Raw genomic sequence first — 22,467 nt, 5'->3', positions numbered from 1 at the left:
AGAAAATATTGCTTGGGCTTTTTTAAAATTTTTTTAAAGATTTTATTTTTTTCCTTTTTCTCCCCAAAGCCCCCCAGTACGTAGCTGTATATTCTTCGTTGTGGGTCCTTCTAGTTGTGGCATGTGGGACGCTGCCTTAGCGTGGTTTGATGAGCAGTGCCACGTCTGCGCCCAGGATTCGAACCAACGAAACACTGGGCCGCCCGCAGTGGAGTGCGTGAACTTAACCCCTCGGCCACGGGGCCAGCCCCTGCTTGAGCTTTGAAACATTAACTAATAGTTCATATGGCCAATAACATGGAGCTGTGAGGAGGCCATTCCAGGCAAAGGAAAGGGCATGCACAGAAGCCTTCTAGAACAAGCAGTAGTATGATATGAGACTGCTGTGGGATGGAGAGAGATGTGACTGACTGGCAGTTAAGGACCAGATCATTATGGACTTTTGTAGGCATTCTAAGGAGGAATTTGTACCCTATTCTACAGAGCCTGAGAACAGCAGAGCAGGGAATGAAACGGCTATAATTACATTTTATAAAGAGCACCTTCAACTGTGTTACGGAAAGTACACTGGAAGCCCAAGAGATTAGAGATGGAGAGACCAATTAGAAGCCTCTTGCAATTCAGGGCCAACATAATCAAAATGCAAGTTTATAGAAGTGTTAAATACTTACCTCATTTAAGATCTCATCTGAGGCTACTGATTGGATTGTTTCTTTATGTCTGAGGTGAGACATTGGTGACATCAAATAAGTTGGCATATCCAAGGCTCTTCAGGAAAAACAATATAGAAACATACACTTTAATTAATTTTAATATTGGTGGAAGAGGGCAGCTTTCTGCCTATGCTTAAGGAGATACGTAATTCAGTTACCCTGGATCTTACAGAGTTTGCTCTGGATCTTCATATCACAGGTGGTTACAGCTAAATATTTGATAACCACTGCTGTGGGAGAGTGGCTCCTAAATGCTGAACTACGCACTATATCCAGTCTACGACAAAGTTTTCACTCGTCCTCAGCAAACGGACAAAAGTAAGCCAAGTGATACTTCGATATTATATCCTTCCTATTTTTGGTGTTAACATTATTCTTTCTTTTACAAATTGATGATTATAGAAAATGATGGTGATTTTAATATGTCCTTATTTCACACAACAGCCCACTGAGTGCCCGCAGGAGAGATGGGTAAGATCTGATTTTTGCAGAAGTCACCTAAAATGACAAGTCCAAAACAGAGCCTACTCTCTCCAGTTTTCTACTTCCAGTCCTGAGAGGGGCCAGGGGCAGAGAATAGCGCAGGTGGCAGCAGGAGCTTCACGTGTTTTCAATATTCGGAATAGGGACAAAAGACATTTATTTGATAGTACCCAAAAATATATGTGTGAAAGTTACTTTGGGTATCTCAAACTTCTGAAAAACTTAATACATGGCAGTGACGGTTTTACAAATAGAACAGTACAGAAATTTAAATTTAAGATAGATCTTCTGCAACCCTAAAAATTGGTGCGTATTTCCTTACCTACTAACTGTTGTTTTCCTGGTAGGAATATTATAAGCCCTCAGTATTCTGACAAGAATCTTAATATCTCCATCACAGACAGTCTGTGCTGCCACTTTTTTCCTTTCTTTCCTCCACGGCTTTAACTTTCTTCGTCGTTCAACAAGCTTACAAATGGCATGTGTCAACTGGCTAAAGAGTAAAAAGTGATCAGCCGCATATACACAGATAACTTAGTTCTAAAGATATCAGTTTTTAAATTAATTATTGTAAATAAGGCCATTATTCTGAACCATATTCTCTCCATTGTGGAGAGGAGACAGAGTTGTCTTAAACCCAAGGAAGGAATCTTTTTTGGAGCATAGGAGAGATGCTATGTTCACTCTCATGTTAAGAGAGAATGTGATTGCTCTGAGCCCTTTGAGCACACGGTCCAAGAACAGACAAGAGCATGGAGAGGTAATTCCATGAAACATGATGCTCTTTCAGAAAATTATTCATTTTTCAGGAATCATTCTCTTGAAAGTGGTTAGATACTCAACTTTTTTCCATGGCTCTGAAACAGGAGTTATTAGTTACACACGCTGCCAGCCTGGCAACACAAATCCATGGAAGTATGGCATTATGGTTGCCCACTTTCCCCCAAAGACTGAAAATAAAACACAATAGATTTCAACATCCTGAGCCAATTAAAACCTTATTGGTAATACTAGGAATCTGCAAGTAGCCCCAGGGAGGAGTCCCAGAAACATGCATCCCTACTCCTGCTCCTATCACTAAGTTTCACAGATAGGACAGTATGAGGATTGAGTTACCTCCGCCAAAGGCTCCCCGAACTGCTGGATCACAGCACCCTTTTATGGCTGAGGATTCAGGTTTTCTGGGGGTTTTTTTGAGGAAGATTAGACCTGAGCTAACATCTGCTGCCAATCCTCCTCTTTTTGCTAAGGAAGACTGGCCCTGAGCTAACATCGGTGCCCATCTTCCTCTACTTTATATATGGGACGCCTGCCACAGCATGGCTTGATAAGCAGTGCATAGGTCCATGCCTTGGATGGAACCAGTGAACCCCAGGCCACCAAAGTGGAGTGTGCAAACTTAACCACTATACCACCGGGCTGGCCCCTGAGGATTCAGTTTTGAAAGCGGGAGATTATAGGCTTAGTGTGTGGAGCTAATAGCAATGAATTTTCCGGTAGCAATCTCAGGACAAGAAAATCTTAGGACAAAACTACTTTGCGACAAAGATTATTTCTTTTATTTTGCTTTTTTTACCACAAAAACCATCAACAAGGAGAGAGTAAAAACTAAATATTATACAATTGAAAATGTATATTGTATAGATATACACAAAATGCAATTTAAAAATGTCCAGAGCCAGCCCTGATGGCCTAGTGGTTAAAATTTGGCACGTTCCACTTCAGCAGCCTGGGTTCAGTTCCCAGGTGCGGAACCACACCACTCGTCTGTTAGTGGCCATGCTGTGGCGGCAGCTCACACAGAAGAACTAGAAGGACCTACAACTAGAATATACAACTAGGTACTGGGGCTCTGGGCAGGGGAAAAAAAAACCCAGGAAGATTGGCAACAGATGTTAGCTCAGGGCAAATCTTTCCCAGCAAAACAAACAAACAAAAACGTCTCTATTTAAAAAAAAAAGTCTAAATATATTTTCAGTCAATATATTTCACTTTATGTTTTGTAATGGCATCTTTTGACATGTAACTTAATATAAAAATAGAGAATTTATTAGAGGACTTTGAAGGTATTAGCTTAAAGCTTTATATTTAATATTTAAATAATAATTTTTAGCATGTACCTTGCAGATACAATTTCTTCATAATCAGCCACAACGTCTGATAAGTTAAATTTGCTAACTTTGACAATTCTTTTCATTACCAACCTTCTCATCTACAAAAAAATTTAGAATTTAGAGAAACAAATAGCTTATATTTTAAGATTAAGTATTTACAATGCTACTGGTGCCACTATTTTTCACTCTTAATTTTTGCAAGCAATGAATGGAAAGGGGGATTAGAGAAGTGAAAATATGGTTCTGTTTGTTACCATTATTAAAATTATTCCTAACTCTCACATTAATGTCACACCAAAGCAAGTTTCTTTCATTCCATTTTTTTTGTCCTGCCATATCCACTTCATGTCATCTTAAACTCTGCTCTCATCTGTTTTTCCACCTAACTCACAGTTTACGTGGACAGAACTAGTCTTCACCAAAGGAGATGGTTACCCTGTGAATACGTTTCTACAACAGCCGATTATAATGGACTATAAATCTTGATCCATAAACTCAAGAAATGTGATCACATTTCTGTATTTCCTTTGAGTCAATCCTATTCTGACTTGAAGCTCTCATTCTGTCAGTTTGGCAAGATATTCAGTGCTTGAAGGGAGTCATTCCCCTGAGCCCTTGCTATCTGCAGAACTCACAGACCTTGGTTCCTCCAAGGACTGTGAAATTCTTCCTTTTAGTCTGAGGAAATCCCTCCCTTTCTCCTCTAACCCTATCCTTCACAACAGGTTTAGGCTTTCAAACACGAAACTGGGAAGAGGTGTGTCTGGAGGCAATTTCTGCTTTCTGTCCTGCCACAAATCATCCCAGAGACAATGTTACCTAGGGCCTAATGATCTGCTTAGGGTAGGAAAATGGGGTGGGTAGGAGAAGAATGGGAAAAATATAACTCCTAAATATTACCCTCATATGGGCAACAAATTGTTTCCCCTGACGGTGAAACACACCCCTCTGACCCCACATTTCTCTCCCTCTCCCACTCGCTCTCCCTTGCTCTCTTGACATCAGACAGACTCGGCTCCTTGCTATTCGTTCTAAAGGCCAGGCGTGCTCTTTCCTCACAGTTTTCACATGTGGTTCCATCAGCCTGGAATGTTCTTCTTCCACAAAAACTCCATGGCTAGCTCTCTCCTTCAAGTCTTTTGCTGAAGTGTTACTTTTTCATGGGTTTTCCTTGATCACCTTACTTAAAATTGCACCTCACGCTGCTACATATAAATACACTAAGCCCCCACCCCCCTCGAAGAGAACTTTTGTCCTCTCTCCCTACTTTATTTTTCATAGCACATATCACTCTCTAACCTACTAATGTTTTGTTCATTATCTGACTTCCCCCACTAGAATGACTTCCTCCAGGCAGTCAGGGGTTTCACTCAGTTTTGTTTACTGCTATAATTCCAATGTCTAGTATAATGCCTGATTCATAGCAGATGCTCAATAAATATTTATTGAATAAATTAATGAAAGGGACAGAATGAGGAGATGCACACGTTTCAGCACAACTTTATCTAATAACCCTTGAGACTGCTGGGACTCCATTCTTTACTGTTGCAATCCTGGCCTCAGACACCACTGACCCCAGTAACACAGCACAAAGTTTAATGTACATAACTCCCAGTTCCATGAGTTCCTTCCACAGCAGGATTTAAACACCTGGGGCCCTAAGAGGCGGCCAGGGTCAAACCTTTCCAGTATCTGTAATTAAAATAATTATCCCTTGAACTTGTAGTTTTAAAACTATCCTCAGACAGCAAAGAAGTCTTCACATGGAGCTGAAATCTAATCACAAAATTTTCTTAACACTCCTTCCCAGCACTCCTATATGAAGTTCAAGCCTCCTCAGACATTTGCTTTCTTACCCCCATTCTGATCCTCTGCTGCCCTCCCTCTTGGGCTTCCTCATACATAAAGAAAGAAGAGAAGGGATAAGGATGTGTGCTCTCTTTTCTCATAAGTAAGAACACCTCTTTATTTCCTAAGACAGAAAACTCATTATTAAAGCACATCCCAATTTTTTTTTTTTAATATAGAAGTAGTAGAGAAGAGGTACGAGGGGCAGGGGTGAACGGAAAAAACTCCTGCCAGTGACAAATGGGAGGAGCTCTTTCAAGCCCAGGACAGCTACAGTGGTCTGCATTTCCACCACCCTCTCATAGTAAAATGAGTACAAACTGGGATAGCACTTGAGGTTTTATCTCATTTGCCCATTACATAGGAAGTAAAGCAAAGTGGGCGTCATCACTGTCTATTTTGACACAAGAAGAAACGGGGGCTCAGTGAATAGGTTACTTGCCCAAAGACACCCAGGGTAGTCAGAACAGGTCTTCATACACCTGCCTGGGGCTCTTCTAGTTACACAAGGTTGCTTCTCACCTGACCTCATGAGGATCTGGTGTGTATCTCTTAGAACCTTCCATGGCTCTTTGCTTCTTTTCAAATTACCCTAGAAGGCTGCTCTGATGCTCTACAGCAAAGGCTATGTACTTAGGTGAGATCCTACTCTTGCAGAAGTTTTAGAAACCCTCTCAGCCCTTGCGGTTTTATCCCTTACTTTATTAATTTCTCAAACATTTATCAACATTTTCTGAGTGAAGGGCACTGTGCTGGGTACCGCAGATCTACAGATAAAGTCCCCGCAGGCCAGAAGCTTAGACCAGGGCTGATAAGGGGTCAGTGGAAAGAAACCAGGAATGAAATTCAGTGAGGAATTCCACCTTAAAACTGGTTTAGGCTTTGCTAGGTTGGTTTGTAAATACTGACTTTGTATTGAAGTCTATGTCTTTCTCTAATACTTCCTCCTGTCTCCTGGTAACTCCTTCATCCTTTCATCCCCTCAACTGCTGTGGTCTACCACATTACTGAGTTACTAGTAAAAGTAGGGATTCTGGCAAAATGCTGGTGTATTTCTCAAAGTCTACTTTTAGAATCAAAAAGAGATGGGAAGTTGGGGCCAGCCTGGTGGCATAGTGGTTAAGTTTGTGCACTCTGCTTCAGCATCCCGGAGTTCACAGGTTCAGATCCCAGGCAGAGACCTACACATCACTTATCAAGCCATGCTACGGCGGCATCCCACATACAAAACAGAGGAAGACTGGCACAGAAGTTGGCTCACGGACAATCTTCCTCACACAAAAAGAGGAAGATTGGCAAAGATATTAGCTCAGGGCAATCTTCCTCACCAACAAAAAAAAAACAGAGAGAGATGGGAAGCCTTTTTCTTTTTCTTTTTTTTAAGATTGGCACCTGAGCTAACATCTGTTGCCAATCTTTTTTTTTCCCTTCTTCTTCTCCCCAAATCCCCCAAATACATAGTTGTATATTCTAGTTGTAGGTCCTTCTAGTTGTGCTATGTGGGATGCCGTCTCATCCTGGCCTGATGAGTGGTGCCATGTCTGTGCCCAAGATCCGAACTGGTGAAGCTCTGGGCTGCCTAAGCAGAGTGCATGAACTTAACCACTTGACCACAGAAACAGCCCTGAGAGATGGGAAGTCTTTAATGTTCATGTTTAAACAGAAGAATTTGGGATGTACTTTAATAATGAGCTTTCTCTCAACTGAAGTAACCTCCGCATCAACAATGTACATCAACAGTGTACATTTACAGATGGTAAGTAACTCTCTCTGAAAAGGAAGTCTGAACAGAACAGAAAACCCCTCAGTGATCAGAAAGAGGTGATGAGTAAGTAGACTTGTCCATCTAATTCTCTGGTACCAGGCATCCAACAGATCAGTTTTCACAAAAGTAAATGCAAACATATTGATATTACTCTTTCGTTGTTGTTACCTTTTTCAGAAAATTGGCAGAATTAATCCTTTGCGCAGTAATAGAATTCACATCTGAAATGGACATATCCTTCTCTATCTGACTTTCATATTCCTAAACAGAGAATTAAGTTAGTTTCACTTCGTGAATGTAATGGAGCTCAGATATGACATGCTGCAACAAAATATTAACTTCATTTCTGTTCATGTGCACGAGACACTGGCAATACTCTGGCATGGAAAGAAGAAAACATTTATTTCAGTTTCTCCCACTGAGAATTAGCTAAGAACATTTTATGACTATATTTTGTTTGCTTCTAGGATGAGGTCCATTTACCTTTTAAAATAGAGCAATGATTGAGGAAAAACTTGCAATTGAGAAAATTATGAGAAAAATGTGAAGATGGTAGAGAAATATTCTTCATGCATGCATTTATCTGGCCATTGCTAAAAACAAAACAAATGAAAAGTAGTATAGTACAATGGTCAAGACAGTGGGCTCTGGAGGCTAGCAATTCTGGGTTCAAGTTGACCCTGCCATTTATTTACTAACTGTGTGGTTTGGGAGAAAGTTGATTAACTACAGCAGACCTCAGTTTCTTCTTCTGTAATAACAATAATAATACCTGTGTCGCAGGATTGTTGTGAGACTTAACTGAAACAATATCTGTGAAGTGCGTGGCACACAGTAAGTAGTCAAGATGTGCTGACTATAATCAATAACTTTAAGTTTACATCCAGCAGTTGGTATAAGATTGCTTGTCAGGATGTTTCATCTATAAAATTTAAAATAAATCTGCATCTGTTATATCTGCATTTGTGGGATACACCCCTAATACACATGGAAATCATTTTACATTATAGATATCTTTAAAGACCAGACAAAAATAATGAAGGAGATACTTTAGAACTTTCAGTCATGTTACAATAAACACGACGATCTGAAAGTAATTTATTTGTTCTTCTAATTATCCACAAGAAATCTTGAAATTAATTCTGTTGGAAAGTAACAGCTTTCACTTAATGATAAATTATATTAATATTTTATATCACTTTACTTTTTAAAGTGTTAATTTATGAGTTATTTAAATACTCTGGATATTATTTTGTTATGTGTATTGCAAATATCTTTTCCTAATCTGTGAGGCTTTAATTTTAATATTATCAACTTTATTAATCTTTTTCTTTACAATTTATACTTTCTGTGGTTTGTTTAAGAAATATTTTCATATCCTAAGATTAAGATAGCCATTTAAAGTTTTCCTTTTCACATGTAATCTTCATTACACACGGTTTTCTTTCTTTTGTGAGGTCTGAATCTGTTCTATTTCACTGGTTTGGAATTGCATTACTACAATTACAGAGTAATTGGGGAGAACTTCCATCTTACAATGATGAGTCTTCCTATCAGTGAACATTTATTCAGATTCTTTTTTACATCATCAAAAATGTTTGATAATTTTATCCATTAAGTTCTTGCATATCTTTTGTTAAATATATTCCTATGTATCTTGAAGTTTTTATTGCTGTTGCAAGGAGTATCTTTTATTGCTATCGCAAGGAGTATCTTTGTTAAGTGACATTTTTAGTGGGTTTTTAACTGGGGTGTAGAGTGCTATTTATTTTTTGTCTTGAACCTTTCCTCAAATTTTTCAAACATAGAAAATTAGAAAGAATGTTCAAATCCATATACCCACCTTCTAAATTAAGTAATTAATATTTTGCCATATTTGCTTAATCTGCCTTTTACTTATTTTTAATTGTTTTGGCTAAAATATCTCAAAGTAAATTACAGACACCATGACACTTCATTCCTAAATAAATACTTCAGCATGAATCTCCAGGAGCTAAGGACATACTTCTACACAACCACAACGCCACAATCACAGACAACAAAATTAACAACTTCCTTATATTATCTAATATTCAACCCTAGCCAAATTTTACCAATTGCTGTTTTTTTCCCCTAAAGCCAAGATCTAATTAAGGATCATGTGTTACCTTTGGTTAAGTCTCTTTGGTCTCTTAATCTAGAATACTCTGCCTTCTTTTTAAAAAATGATGACTTTTTTAAAAGATCAAAACAGTTGTACTTGCTAGCCAGTTGTTCCACATTCCAAATTTGTCTGTTTCCTTGTTGTGCCATTTAACTTGTTTTTCTATTTCTCATAAACAAATTAATCTAAAGTCTTTTTTTTTTTTTGAGGAAGATTAGCCCTGAGCTAACTGCTGCCAATCCTCTTTTTGCTGAGGAAGACTGGCCCTGAGCTAACATCCATGCCCATCTTCCTCTACTTTACATGTGGGACGCCTACCACAGCATGGCTTGACAAACAGTGCCATGTCCGCACCCGGGATCTGAACCGGCGAACCCCGGGCCGCTGAAGTGGAACGTGTGCACTTAACCGCTATACCACCGGGCCCGCCCCTGAAACATTCTTAACCAGTTTAAAGAAGGTTTAACGAAGTTCTCTTCTGATTCTAGGATGCTAAAAGCTTTCATCATGAATGAGCACTGAATTTATTAAATGCCTCTTGGGCATTTATTAAGAGAAGAATATTTTTTCCTTCCTTAATTCTGTTAATGTGGTAAATTACAGCAATAATTTGTGTAATTAAATTGGCTTTGTAATTTGGAAGTAAACCCTACTAGATTATGGTGTGTAATTATATATTTATACACAACACATTGCTTTTCAATTTGTTAAAATTTTATTAGTAATTTTATACCTATGCTCATAAGTGATAGGCTCATACGCTCATACTGATGCTATATCCCTCAATTATGCTGAGCATTGTGTTTTGCCTGTAGTAGTTTATGGAACTGTAGAATTGACTTCAATCATCGAGAGAAGCAGCATGAGGAAACTGAAGAACTTTCCAGCTCTTCTAAGCCAAGGCCTTTCCACTGCAGTTTACTGACTGAAATTCTTAAAGTCTCAAAACCGGAGATTAACCATAATTAAAAGTTGAGAAATGCTTTCTGAAGCCAAATACCAAATGGTCTGTTTGTGAATACATATATTTCTATGTATCCATATTTGTGAAAATAACAAATTATCTGTAAATCCTATCTTTATGTGCTAACTGGTGGTGCCATGACACTGTCATTGAAAATTCATTAATTTGCATTTTCCTTTTCACATCTGAGCCACACCAAAAAGTTTTCTCAGATAATCCAGTTAGTTTAGCCTATGAATATCCTCCCATTACAACTTGAATTTTAAATGTAATGAGTCATGTATAGTTTTGTTTGTGTCTCCTCTAAATTAGGGTATAAAAGCTAAAGGATAGCTCAGTGGCAACAAGAACAAACATATACTATCTTTTTAAAATCTTTTTTTGTGTGTGTGTGTGTAAGATTGGCTCTGAGCTAACATCTGTGCCAATCTTCCTCTACTTTATCTGGGATGCCACCACAGCGTGGCTTGACCAGGGGTGCGTAAGTCCACGTCTGGGATCCAAACCTGCAAACCCCAAGCCACCAAAGTAGAGCGTGCGAACTTTTCTAACCACTACGCCACTGGGCTGCCCCAAATATATATTATTCTTTTAAGTAATTTTTACTGTTTTTAATGTTAAGTGGCTTACTGCAATTCCCCTTCAGTCAAGAATAAAATGAAAACAAATAGCAAAGAGTTTATCAGTTTTTTTCTTATCAATTGATAATAATTCACCAAAGTTAAATTAATAAACCTATTATAATCTATTTTAGCTAAAGGCATTCATTCACTCTTTCTGACTCATAAGATGTATAAACCTCAATACCCTTCCTCAGAATCTACTATCTTTATCTAAGTTGGCCAACATCACCCCAGACTGATGATTCTACTGCACAGGCCTTTTCTTTAGAGGTGGAACACTAATTCCTTTCTTCTCAAACCATCTCTTAGCAAGCTCAAGTGCTAGGATTACTACAATGGGTTATTTCTACAGAAATCAGCTCTTATAATTCCACTATTTAAGACCAGAGACGTGCTGGTAAATGTTTAAAACCAGTTCTCTGGGATTTGGAGGTGAAGCCCCATTTGTAGCATTTGCTGATTTATGGTGTAAATATTCCCCCAGAAACAAATTTAAAGCAACCAATATGAAGTCACTGACGGTGGAGTTGGGAAGAGATGCACACAATAGGCTCTCACCAGCTGGTGCTGGCAGGCTCCTGTACACCATCACCATGCAGCCTGAGACTAACTTCTTTCTTTCTTTTTTTTCCCACATTAAAGTTTCTGAAACTGAGATGTGCTTTATAATCAATGCGCAAGTTTAATTCAGCAGTGTTTCTCTCCCTTGTCCCCCAAAGTTGCTTTTAAACTGGTGATGACTTTTACAATAACAAAAATATAGTATTTACATAAATTTAGAATATATTTAAAGGATTTTGGCTGTGAAGTAGGTTGTCTGGACAACAATTAAGTTGCAAAGTCAAGCTAAGGACTTTCTGGAATTTGGGAGATCTGCACATTTTTTTTTAAAAATTGGCACCTGAGCTAACAACTGTTGCCAATCTTTTTTTTTTTTCCTGCTCTTTCTCCACAAATCCCCCCAGTATATAGTTGCATGTTTTAGTTGGGGGTCCTTCCAGTTGTGGCATGTGGGACACCGCCACAGCGTGGCCTGATGAGTGGTGCCATGTCCGCGCCCAAGATCCGAACCAGCGAAACCACGGGCTGCTGAAGCGGAGTCTGTGAACTTAATCACTCGGCCGCAGGGCTGGCCCCTGATCTGTACACTTTTAATGCCTGAAGAGAAGGGGAAAAAAATCTACAGATTGTATCAGTTAAAAAAAGAAAAGAGGGGCCAGCCCGGGGGTGGAGCGGTTAAGTTCCCACATTCTGCTTTGGTGGCCCGGGGTTCGCTGGTTTGGATCCTTGGTGTGGACATGGCACCGCTTGACAAGCCATGCTGTGGTAGGCGTCCCACATATAAAGTAGAGGAAGATGGGCATGAATGTTAGCTCAGGGACAGTCTTCCTCAGCAAAAAGAGGAGGATTGGCCGCAGATGTTAGCTCAGGGCTAATCTTCCTAAAAAAAAAAAAGAAAAAAGAAATTAAGATAGATATAAAGCAGCAAAATATTAACTTACACAATAAGCCATATTCAAATAGAAAGCAAATACCTGGAAGACTAAATCTGGAATCTCTCTATCATAGAGGGGCATTTGCTGCAGAAGGAAAACATCTAATTGACCTGCATTTCTAAGTTGCAATAGCTGGAAACGTTTACTTTTTTTCATCTCCTCTTCAGAAACCAAGTTAAACTCATCTTGCAACTGTTCAAGACGAAAATACTTTGGAATATCCTGCCCTTTATGTTTCATATACTGTAAAACATAAATAATATAAAGTCTTTACTTAAAATATTCTTTAAAATTCAATAATTATTTCAAAACACTGTTTTTTCCTCTCAACCATGAGATGTGAGAGTTTCCATATAAGTAAGAAATGGAGCAATTTAATCTGTACAGAGATAGAAGCTGAAAAAAAAACCAAAACAGAATCTGGCCTACATGGCTTCCCAATCTTTTCCTGGTCATGACTTATAAAGAAAATGAAAATATCTGCTTGCACATTGGGTTAAAAGATGAGACTGTTCATAGTTCATATCTGTTTGCCCTAAGAGTTGAGAGAAAACCAATATTTCTGTACACCTGTAACCAGTTCAGAACATCAGATGGGAAGCTCTGATCCAGGGAAACTTAATTACAATAATCTATTCATGAAGTGCTTTATTCAATAAATGCAAATATCGGTACAAGGTACATGCAAGGAAGAGTGCTAGTTGCCCTAAGAGAGACAAAGATTTATTAGCTGTAGTTCCACTAGGCAAGATAAAACACAGAAATGAATAACTACAGTAAAGGGCAGAATGACATCAGAGCCATAAGAATTTATAAAAAGAAAAAAATAGTTAACAGGAGGGCAAGGCAAGAAGAGTTCACATCTAATTGAGGTTACCGGGGAAACATTTATCAGACTTGCAGCATGGGTAAGATAGTCACTGTAGGTGCTCTTCTAGGCAGAGGGAATGGCATGAATGAAGGTATGGAGAAAGCATGTTCAGGGTACGCAGAGCAGTTCAGTCAGCCCTAAGCAAGAGTAGGAGAAGGGAATAGATGAGGAGTCTTTGAGGGAAGGAGTGTGTCTGTAAGTCATCTCTGTATCCCTAGCATCTCACAGTGTGATTGGCACTCAGTAGGTGTATAACACATATCTACTCAGCCTGAAGGTTCGCCTGCAGGATGTACTGCAGGCTGCTAAGTAATGGCAGAGTACCAACTGTCAGGCCTAAAGTAGTAATTATGTCAGTTGCTGAGTTTCTAAGTGTCTTTACAATACTATAAACTGGTTGAAAACTGTACCTGTCAGATTTACCTTTACACGTCTCCTAGTGCCTAGAAAAATATAAAGCAAACTAGGGAGGAGTATAAGGGGGTAGAGTTTAGGAAATAGAATATATTTACAGTATTGATATTTGCTATAACTTACCATAATAAATTCCATTAAATCAGAATATTCTGGATTATTTGGGTCAATTTTGACTTCATTTGCCCATTCAAAAAGCTTCTGTGCATTAACAAGACATGGAATACCAGGAACACTTCTGGCATCTACATTCCTTAACACACTAACATAAAGAAAAATATTTTGTGAATTTGCATACAATATGCAGGTTACACATCTGTTATACAAGGTAAAACCTATCTATCCCCTGCATTTAAAGATAAAACAGGTTTAGATGTGATATCTCTCCTGGTTCTTCTCACCTTCTAACTTGTATCCTAGCTCTTTGATAAATGTCTACTCCCATCCCTTAAGAGACAGTAAGCTTCTTAAGGGTAAAGTCTGTAAATATTCATCTTTGTCATCTCCACTCTGTGCAGTAGCTAAAACATAGTAGATGGTGAAGTGAATAGAACTTATTGGATGTATTCTGTAAACCCTGAGTATACTAACTTATTAAATATCTTCTTTCCGTAGGATGCACGATATTGAAATTTAACCAAGATGTTTGCTTAAGCAAAATTAATCAAGTCCACAATAGAAAAAGAATCTTTAGGCTATATCTTTACAGTTGAAACATTCTATAGTGTAATACAATTAACTGGGAAGGATGTGCCAGAAGAGTATCTTTGGTCATATGAGGCCATCTTCAGAAGCTGGAGAGCTACAAAGATAGGCTAGACTCATAATGCTTTCTTAGTGACCTCAGCTACAGGCTAAGTGCAGAAGGAATTCAACCCTAAACAGTAAGGGTTTCTTTAGAGCCATCAATTATTCCAGTTATTTAATCTTTCTTCTCATAGATGATTTGTCTCATCACATATAATTAGAGGGATTTGGACCAGAAAATTTCTAAGATCCTTTCTATAAAGTACTCAAGAAAAATTCCAGTCTATAAACTGAGATTCCAGAAATACAGTTCTGACTCAGATTCATTTATGTCTTAGCCCAAACATGGAGACATATTTTACACAGTCTATTTTCCAACAATATCTATTCATATTTCTACGATGAGTCTTTGGAAGCTATGGCTAACAAAGCCAATGCCTAGTATGATAGGATGTAAGCAAAACTACAAATACGTGAAGTTTAAGTATTCTTCCTTTCTTTAATTTCTATTTCTGCCCTCATATTTGAACAATTTTGATGCCTTTGTAATAAGAAATCTCTAGAGCTTGACACTCTTGACATCTAGTAAAAAATTTTCCTTCTCCTGGGAACAGTCTTAGCCCAGGTCCTTTAGAAAACAAAGCTTGAGGCAAAGCTTAAATGTTAATGAATAGATTAGAGAGAGAAACTTATTCCCTTACAGCCTAAAAAAAAAAAAAGTTGTAATTGGATTTCAATTTAGTCCCAGGATTTCTGCCTCAGGGAAAGTAATAAAAACCTCATAACATCTCTTGCCCTTGCTATAATGATTCCTGCAGCTGCCCTCTAGGTGTTCAGCTGTGGGCTGTGGCAAAACCCCTCTGTCATCTGCACCCCCTCCTGCACAACCAAATGCCAAGCAAGTAACATAATTCAGTGGCATTAAGTATACTCACAGTGTTGTACTACCACCATCACTATCTATTTCCAGAATTTATTCATCATTCCAAACAGAAACTCTGTACCCACTAAACGATAACTCCCCATTCTTCCGTCCCCTCAGCCCCTGGCTTTCTCTCTCTGTGAACTAAGCAAAAAATTTTAAAGTTACCAGGGAGAAAAGACAGACTGTCTACAAAACACCAACATTTAGACTGAGAGCAGCAATGACAAATCCCAGAAGATAATGCGATTACAGCTTCAAAGTGGTAAAGGCTGGTAAAGTGGTAAGGGAAAATAAATATCAGCCTCAAATTTTATACCCACCTAAACTATTACAAGAGTGATGACAAAATAAAGATATTTTCATATATACAAAGACTAAACAAATTTGCTAGCTACAGAAATTGACTGAAAGAATCACTAAAGGAGCAGGCTTTTAGAAAGAAAAGTAAATCCAGAATGAAAGTGGGGGAGATAAGAGATAGGGGCAAACATAACAGCCAATTAACCACGTCAGAAAATTAACTATAAGTGTAAGAAAAGCTGTTTTATGTTTTAAAATGTGTTAAACAAAAACTCTAGACAACAATAACAATAATTGAGATTGGAGAGGTGTGCTTAATGTGGTATTAGCATTCTAAGATCTTCTTTTGCTTCACTGCTTTATTTGCAGCTCTGCTAGTATTTGATGAATGAATGCATAATAAAATCAGTGAATAAACAAATATTTTGTTTGGATCTCCTTTAGCTCCATGTTTTGACTCTCACAAGTCAGTCTTGCCATTTGGAGCACCCATCCTAGGTTCCTAGAACCACTGCTCAGCACCAGCCCTTCAGCTCCCACAGCTGTAGAGTTCTGTTAGCCTCCCTCTCTGATCTCAGAGGCCCCAGCTGTAAAGTTCTACTTCAAGACAACTTTCTAAGAGAGATCTCTGGACTTTGAAAACCTCTCCTGCAATTCAATCCCTGTTGAAATCTGTGAGCTGTCCCAATCTTTCACAGAACTGCTCTCAATCTTTTGTAAACTTGAGTCCCCAAGTAACTGGAACTGCTAAGTGCAGCATCACAGAAGCTATGAGAGAAGAGACTTCAAGAAGCAAAAGGATGAGGACAGGCCAATGAATATGGCCAGGAGGTCACTGGTAGCCTTCAGGAATAAGTGAGTTGGATTAGGGAGGGAATGTGTGAACAAAAAGTGGAGGCAATGTATGCAAACCAGCAGACCACAAGAATGAGGACTTGGGCAGGAAAAACAGCCAAAAAGGGTTTTTAGGGTTTAATTAAATGCTCGGATTTTTCTTGGTTTCTTTGATATAAAAGACTAACAGCGTACTAGGGAGATGGAAAAGTTGAAGATAATGTAAGAAAAAGCTATAAATATGTTAGCAGAATCCTAAAGGAGACAAAGGAAAGTTCCCAATTACCTGTATAAAAGTTAGCTTTAGAGTGAGGAGAATAAGCATCTGACTCCAAGAATAAAGCATAGACTAGTATGATGAGACAAAGACTGGAAACAGCTGCAGTGGGGACTATGCTAGGGAAATACTAAGAAATACAAGAAAATAATGGTTGGGTATTAAAAGCTTATTGACCAGCTCCAAAATGAATTACCTTTATTAATTTTCCATTTTTGTCCTAAAATGCCCTTCTCCAGGTCTCTAAGAAGATGACCTCTTTTACTTAGCAAAACAAGGACATCCATCAAAATTAAAATTATAATTCCATCTTCCTAGTGATTTCTGTCTCGTTCTCTGATTTGAAGAAAAGATATTTCTTCCAGAACTATAACTACTCATTTGTGTTTTGGCTCAATATCTTCCTGACTTTGAAGGATCTCATACTCTCTCTAATATATTCTGACTCTTTTTCCATGGATCCCATCACCTTGTAAGAAGACAAGGACTGCCCCAATTTTTAAGAAAGCCATACCTTGCTTATGTTGTGTCTCTTATTTTCAGCCTCTTTTTCTGTCAAACTTCTTGAAAAGTAATCTACATCCACTACCTCAGTTTTCTCAATGTCAACTGTTGAATGCTACTGACATTTAGTTCAGGGTTTTTTTTCTCTAAAACTCTTATTTACCAAGAAAAGTATTTATGAACTCGTACTATGACTTTGGTCATATGCCACTGGTTTTATATATAGTGTTCTCATTGTTATTTTTTAAATAGTCTCTAATCTCAGTTTTGATTTTCTGTTTAATCCAAGTTATTTGTGGAAATTTTTTAAATTTTTATTATTTTATTTTTAAAATAGACTTTATTTTTTAAGATCTATTTTAGGTTTATAGCAAAACTGATGAGAAAGTGCAGAGTTTCCATATGCCCCTTACCCCCCACATATGCCCAGCCTCCCCAACTATCAACATCCTGCACTAGAGTTATAATTTATTACATTTGTTGCAATAAAACAGTTGCATTTGTTACGATCTATGAACCTACAGTGACGCATCATTATCATTCAAAGTCCACAGTTTATATTAGGGCTTACTCTTGGTGTTGTACAGTCTATGAGTTTTGATGAATATGTAATGACACGTATCCACAATTATAGTATCACACAGGGTAGTTTCACCGCCCTAAAAATCCTGTGTGCTCTGCCCATTCATCCCTCTCTCCTCCTAATCCCTGGCAACCACTGATATTTTTACTGTCTCAATAGTTCTGCCTTTTCCATAATGTCATATAATTGGAATAGCAATCTTTCTTAAAAATGTTGTTTAGATGGGGAGGGGAAAGGCCATCTTTTCGTTATCATCATTCAGTAATTTTTAAATGATGGAATCCACTTGGCCCTTTATATTTACGATTTTACTCAAACATAGCACCATACACAAGGCAGGATTATCATTTTTATAGAATTTTACCTTTCTTATTTCTAGTAATCCTATTTGTGGGTGTGACCTAGAAATTAATCCCATTTCCTCTAGGAAAGTTTATTACCTGCAGTAAGCAGATCTTAATGACTGTGACATAGGTGTCAGAGGAATACCATTTTCATCTAAGGCCCATGATAGAGAATAGCTTAGTTTTCCTGATGTCAAAAGACAAAGTTCTTCAGTTCCGTTTCCCTCAAGAAGAAAGGGCACATCTGTTTATAGCGACATTAAAAATATATGAATTTTTTTAAAAGCAGTTTGAGCACATCGTAGATTTTTTTCCTGACTTTTACTTGTGGAACCCCAGGAACACAAAGGAAGTTAGTTCTGTGCTGACCCCAGACTCTAATCTTAGACCTTGCCTTATCTCCCATCTAAGATACCTTAAGGCAGACTACTTCAAACAGACTACAAAAGAGAGAGGAAAATACTGATCTGAATACATGCGATGAACATCTCTATTTTCCTCCTCTTATGACCAGAAGTTTTTTAACCCTTCTTTCTAGGAGTAGCTCCCAGCAAGAAACGACCACTGACAGCAGAAAAAGAGGCAGAAAAGCTACTCTTTGTCCCTTTTCCCTACATTCCTGAGTCTTCTCCTTCTCCTCATTTTCTTTTTCATTCTCCAGAGAGCTTAACAACATTCCTTGAAACTTTTGCGAAGTTCTTAGTGTTCCCTACATATTTCACCCTGAATCTTTTATCCTGGGTCTCTACAACTCCGTTTTTCTGCTTCATCTGAACTCTAAGCAGACTATATTCCTCCCTCATTCTCTCTGCAGGTTCTTTTGCCCACTTCTTTTCTTCTCTCTCCTCCTTGCTCACTCGTTCATACATTCTTCCTTTTCACCAGATGGAAACAAACAGTTACAAAACTCCTAGGAAGGCTAAAGAGAAGGAATCTGGGGGAGAAAGGGAGGAATGGCAGTGTTCTTACAGACGTGCTAACTAAATTTAATTGCATGAGGAGTAAAATCAATTGAAAAACAAGTGGATAGAAATATCCTTTCTTCTTTCCTCTCTCCTTTTCTCTCTTTCTTTCTCTCTCCTGCTCTTCCTCCTTTCCCTATTCAGTTCAAAGATGAATCGACACATCCTGGAGCATCTTTAGGCTTCACTAAAGGAGAAGCAGAGGCAGAGCAGTCTGTCCACTCAGGAGCAGAGCTCACGTTCCCGAGAGCATAGTGCTCTTGTCTCAAATGACCTAGGAAAAGCGCAGGTGCTAATTCCAAATTTTAGATTTCCCAAAGATCTGATTCAAGATAAAGTTTTAAAAAATTTAGTTTAACATCTGAAAAAAGAATTTAATTCACTTTTAGCCTAATATTGTAAATATAGGATTCTTTACTCATGTAAATAACCCGGGGTCATTCAGGATATGGAATTCATGAAGAAAATAGGGGGGAAGAAACATTTTTAATAAACTTACTGCTTCCTACTCCTCCATAAGCAGGTATGACCAGCTCATCAGAGCTAAATTCTACATATTCCAAAACAGTTTTGCTTTTCAGCTCTGTGTTGTTAGGTAAAGGTATATATAGTTTTGCCAGTAAGCGTGTCCTTTTACTTATTTCATAAACCTAAATATAAAAAAAAGATTGATAACTCACTGAAAGTACAAAATGGAAAGAAAAGCTAAAATAAGGAACCTCAATAATACATTTTTCTCTTTTTTAAAAAATACTAGAATATCAAATAGGTATTGCTCTATGGCATTTCATCCACATGATTATGAAAAAAGCAGAGAATCACATGTCCTTAAAAGTATAATGGGAGCCAGCCCGGTGGCGCAGCGGTTAAGTTTGCACATTCCACTTCGATGGCCTGGGGTTTGCTGGTTGAGATCCCGGGTGCAGACATGGCACCGCTTGGCAAGCCATGCTGTGGTAGGCATCCCACATATAAAGTAGAGGAAGATGGGCACAGATGTTAGCTCAGGGCCAGTCTTCCTCAGCAAAAAGAGGAGGATTGGCAGCAGATGTTAGCTCAGGGCTAATCTTCCTCAAAAATAAATAAATAAATAAAATAAAATGTCAAAATTAAAAAAAAAGTATATTGCCTTTTACTGGTTTCAAAGAATTAACTGAATAAAAGGATTACAAATATAGTTCTGTGAATATAGGTACATATAACACAATACCTGAATAACTTACTTTTGTGTAGCACTTTCAAAGTTCTTTATCTCATTTAAAGCTGATAAAAATTATAGGAAATAGGTACTATTCTTCCCATTTTATAAATAAAGAAATGGAGTTTCTATATGAAACTACAGTATATTAGTTTTTATTAAAAGTGATAGAAATCCAGGTTGAATGCTTAGGAAAAAAGGAGACTCGGGGCTGGCCCCGTGGCCGAGTGGTTAAGTTCGTGCGCTCCGCTGCAGGCGGCCCAGTGTTTCACTAGTTCGAATCCTGGGCGCGGACATGGCACTGCTCATCAGACCACGCTGAGGCAGCGTCCCACATGCCACAACTAGAAGGACCCACAACGAAGAGTATACAACTGTGTACTGGGGGGCTTTGGGGAGAAAAAGGAAAAAATAAAATCTTTAAAAAAAAAAAAAAAAAGGAGACTCATTGGCTCATGGAATCCAAGGAAAGGTTAAACAAGCTACGAGGTTGTGGTGGGGAGGAGGAAAAGTCCCAGAAGAAGGAGTAAGGGAGTTGCTGAGTAGACAGTTCCATAGATGTCTATTGGGTCCTAAACCCAGGCCTTCTGATTCTGTATGCTGTGCTTTCTATTACAATTCCATTACTACCATAACTAGAAACCTAATTTTTTTTCAATAGAAAAATCTTATTTTGACCTATACTGCATATATCAGTGTTTGGTGAAACAGTGATATGTACTCTAAGAGAAGGAAACTAGGGGAGTGAGGAGATGTTACTTGAAAGATAATAAAGAATGTGCCAATCAAAAAGATGATTGATTAACTAAGAACGCAGAGAAAAAGGAAAATCAAAGAGGCAAATACTTCTTCTGGTCATCTAAATGCTGTCACTGTAAGAGTGAATTTAAGCCAACACACTGGTCCCTTTGACAAAGGCATCCCTAATACAGAAAGTTTTGTAGGAGTTATAGCTCACAGACTTAAAGTAAAGTACTCAGTTCTGTTGAAGAAGTTTCTTATTGTAAATCAGTAAATTAGCTAACTAAAAAGAGACAATGAAGTGATTAATATATTCAAATGTTGAGTTGGCTTTCTGATTTTACACATCAGCCTTATGAATTTGTTTAGGGTATGTAGATGCATTCTCAGCAGACTGGCAAATCCAGTTTCTGAGACTGCAGGGCTGGAGGCCAGATCCTGGATAGGAGTAAATGTAAAGGTAGAGAATTCCACTTGGAAAAGTCTCCCAGGAGACAGACTTGTCCCTTGCTGGCAGCTATCAACACTATTGTGTGATTGAGATGGAGTGTCAAGAATGAAAATGGGCATTATAGGTGGAGGAAGTAGAATGTTCAAAAGCTCAAAAGTAGGAAACTACAAGGATATATGGGAAAAAAACAAGCTGTTCAGTTTGGCTAAAGTAAAGAATAGTAAAGAGGAATGGTAAGAAGTGAATTAGAGATAGAGTTTGGAAGATGGTGGCATAGGAGGATCCTGAGCTCACCTCCTCCCATGGACACAACAAGCCTACCTTTACCTGTGGAACAATCTCCTCTGAGAGAGTTCTGGAAAGTGGATGAAAAGAACCTCCATAATAAGGGACAACACAGAGAGGGATAGAAGATGCAGAGATACAGTCCTGCCAAGGGAAAAACACACTTTAGCTGTGGCACTTCACAGGTGGGAGCTCTCTCAAAAGTACAGAGCTTTTCCCAGAGGGAGTGGTGGATTTGAGCTCCACATTAGGTATCCCAGTCCTTAGATCCAGCATAAGAGAGATGAGACCCCAAAATGCCTGGCTTTTAAAACCAATGGAGAAAAAGCCCAGGAAAACTACAGAACTTCAAGGAAAGGCAAACCAGCCCATGCACAGACTAGACCTGGAAACCAGCACAAAAATACCAGATAGCCCAGCCTATCCACATGCCCAAAGCAATAGCAGCCCCACCACAACAGAAAGGCACATGTAACCCACACAGGGACACCCCTGGAACTTTTGGCATGAGTAATAAGAGGGGAGCATGCTGCTGAGCCACATAAGACATCTCCTAAATAAGGCCACATTTCTGAGATCAGGAAATGTAGCTTATCTCCCTAATACATGGAAATAAGCACAGAGAAATTGGCAAAATGAGGAGACAAAGGGATATGTTCCAAATAAAAGAACAGGACAAATGCTCAGGAAAAGAACTAAACAAAACAGAGATAAACAATCTACCTGATAAAGAGTACAAAACTAACGGTCATAAGGATACTCACTGAACTCGGGAGAAGAATAGATGAACACAGCGAGAACTTCAACAAAGAATTAGAAAATATAAAAAAAAACCAACAGGAGCTGAAGAATACAATAACTGAATTGAAAACTTCACTAGAG

General features: G+C 38.4%; 1 protein-coding gene across 1 annotated transcript in view; it reads right to left on the bottom strand.

Annotated features, from left to right (window-relative positions):
- CC2D2B (coiled-coil and C2 domain containing 2B) overlaps positions 1–22,467 on the bottom strand; it is a 101,449-nt gene that overhangs the window by 32,729 nt on the left and 46,253 nt on the right. The window contains exons 16-23 of the mRNA XM_046652824.1: positions 19,410–19,560; positions 18,045–18,192; positions 13,558–13,696; positions 12,189–12,392; positions 7,092–7,184; positions 3,317–3,408; positions 1,519–1,689; positions 672–768 (exon numbers count right to left, since the gene is read on the bottom strand). Of these exons, the coding sequence (XP_046508780.1) occupies positions 672–768; positions 1,519–1,689; positions 3,317–3,408; positions 7,092–7,184; positions 12,189–12,392; positions 13,558–13,696; positions 18,045–18,192; positions 19,410–19,560 (1,095 nt within the window). The remainder of the gene's footprint in view (positions 1–671; positions 769–1,518; positions 1,690–3,316; positions 3,409–7,091; positions 7,185–12,188; positions 12,393–13,557; positions 13,697–18,044; positions 18,193–19,409; positions 19,561–22,467) is intronic.

This window comes from Equus quagga, chromosome 2 (assembly GCF_021613505.1).
Source record: "Equus quagga isolate Etosha38 chromosome 2, UCLA_HA_Equagga_1.0, whole genome shotgun sequence".
NCBI classification, from domain to species: Eukaryota; Metazoa; Chordata; class Mammalia; order Perissodactyla; family Equidae; genus Equus; species Equus quagga.
Note: the sequence above shows the minus strand (reverse complement) of the source record. Positions and strands in the feature narration are given on the sequence as shown.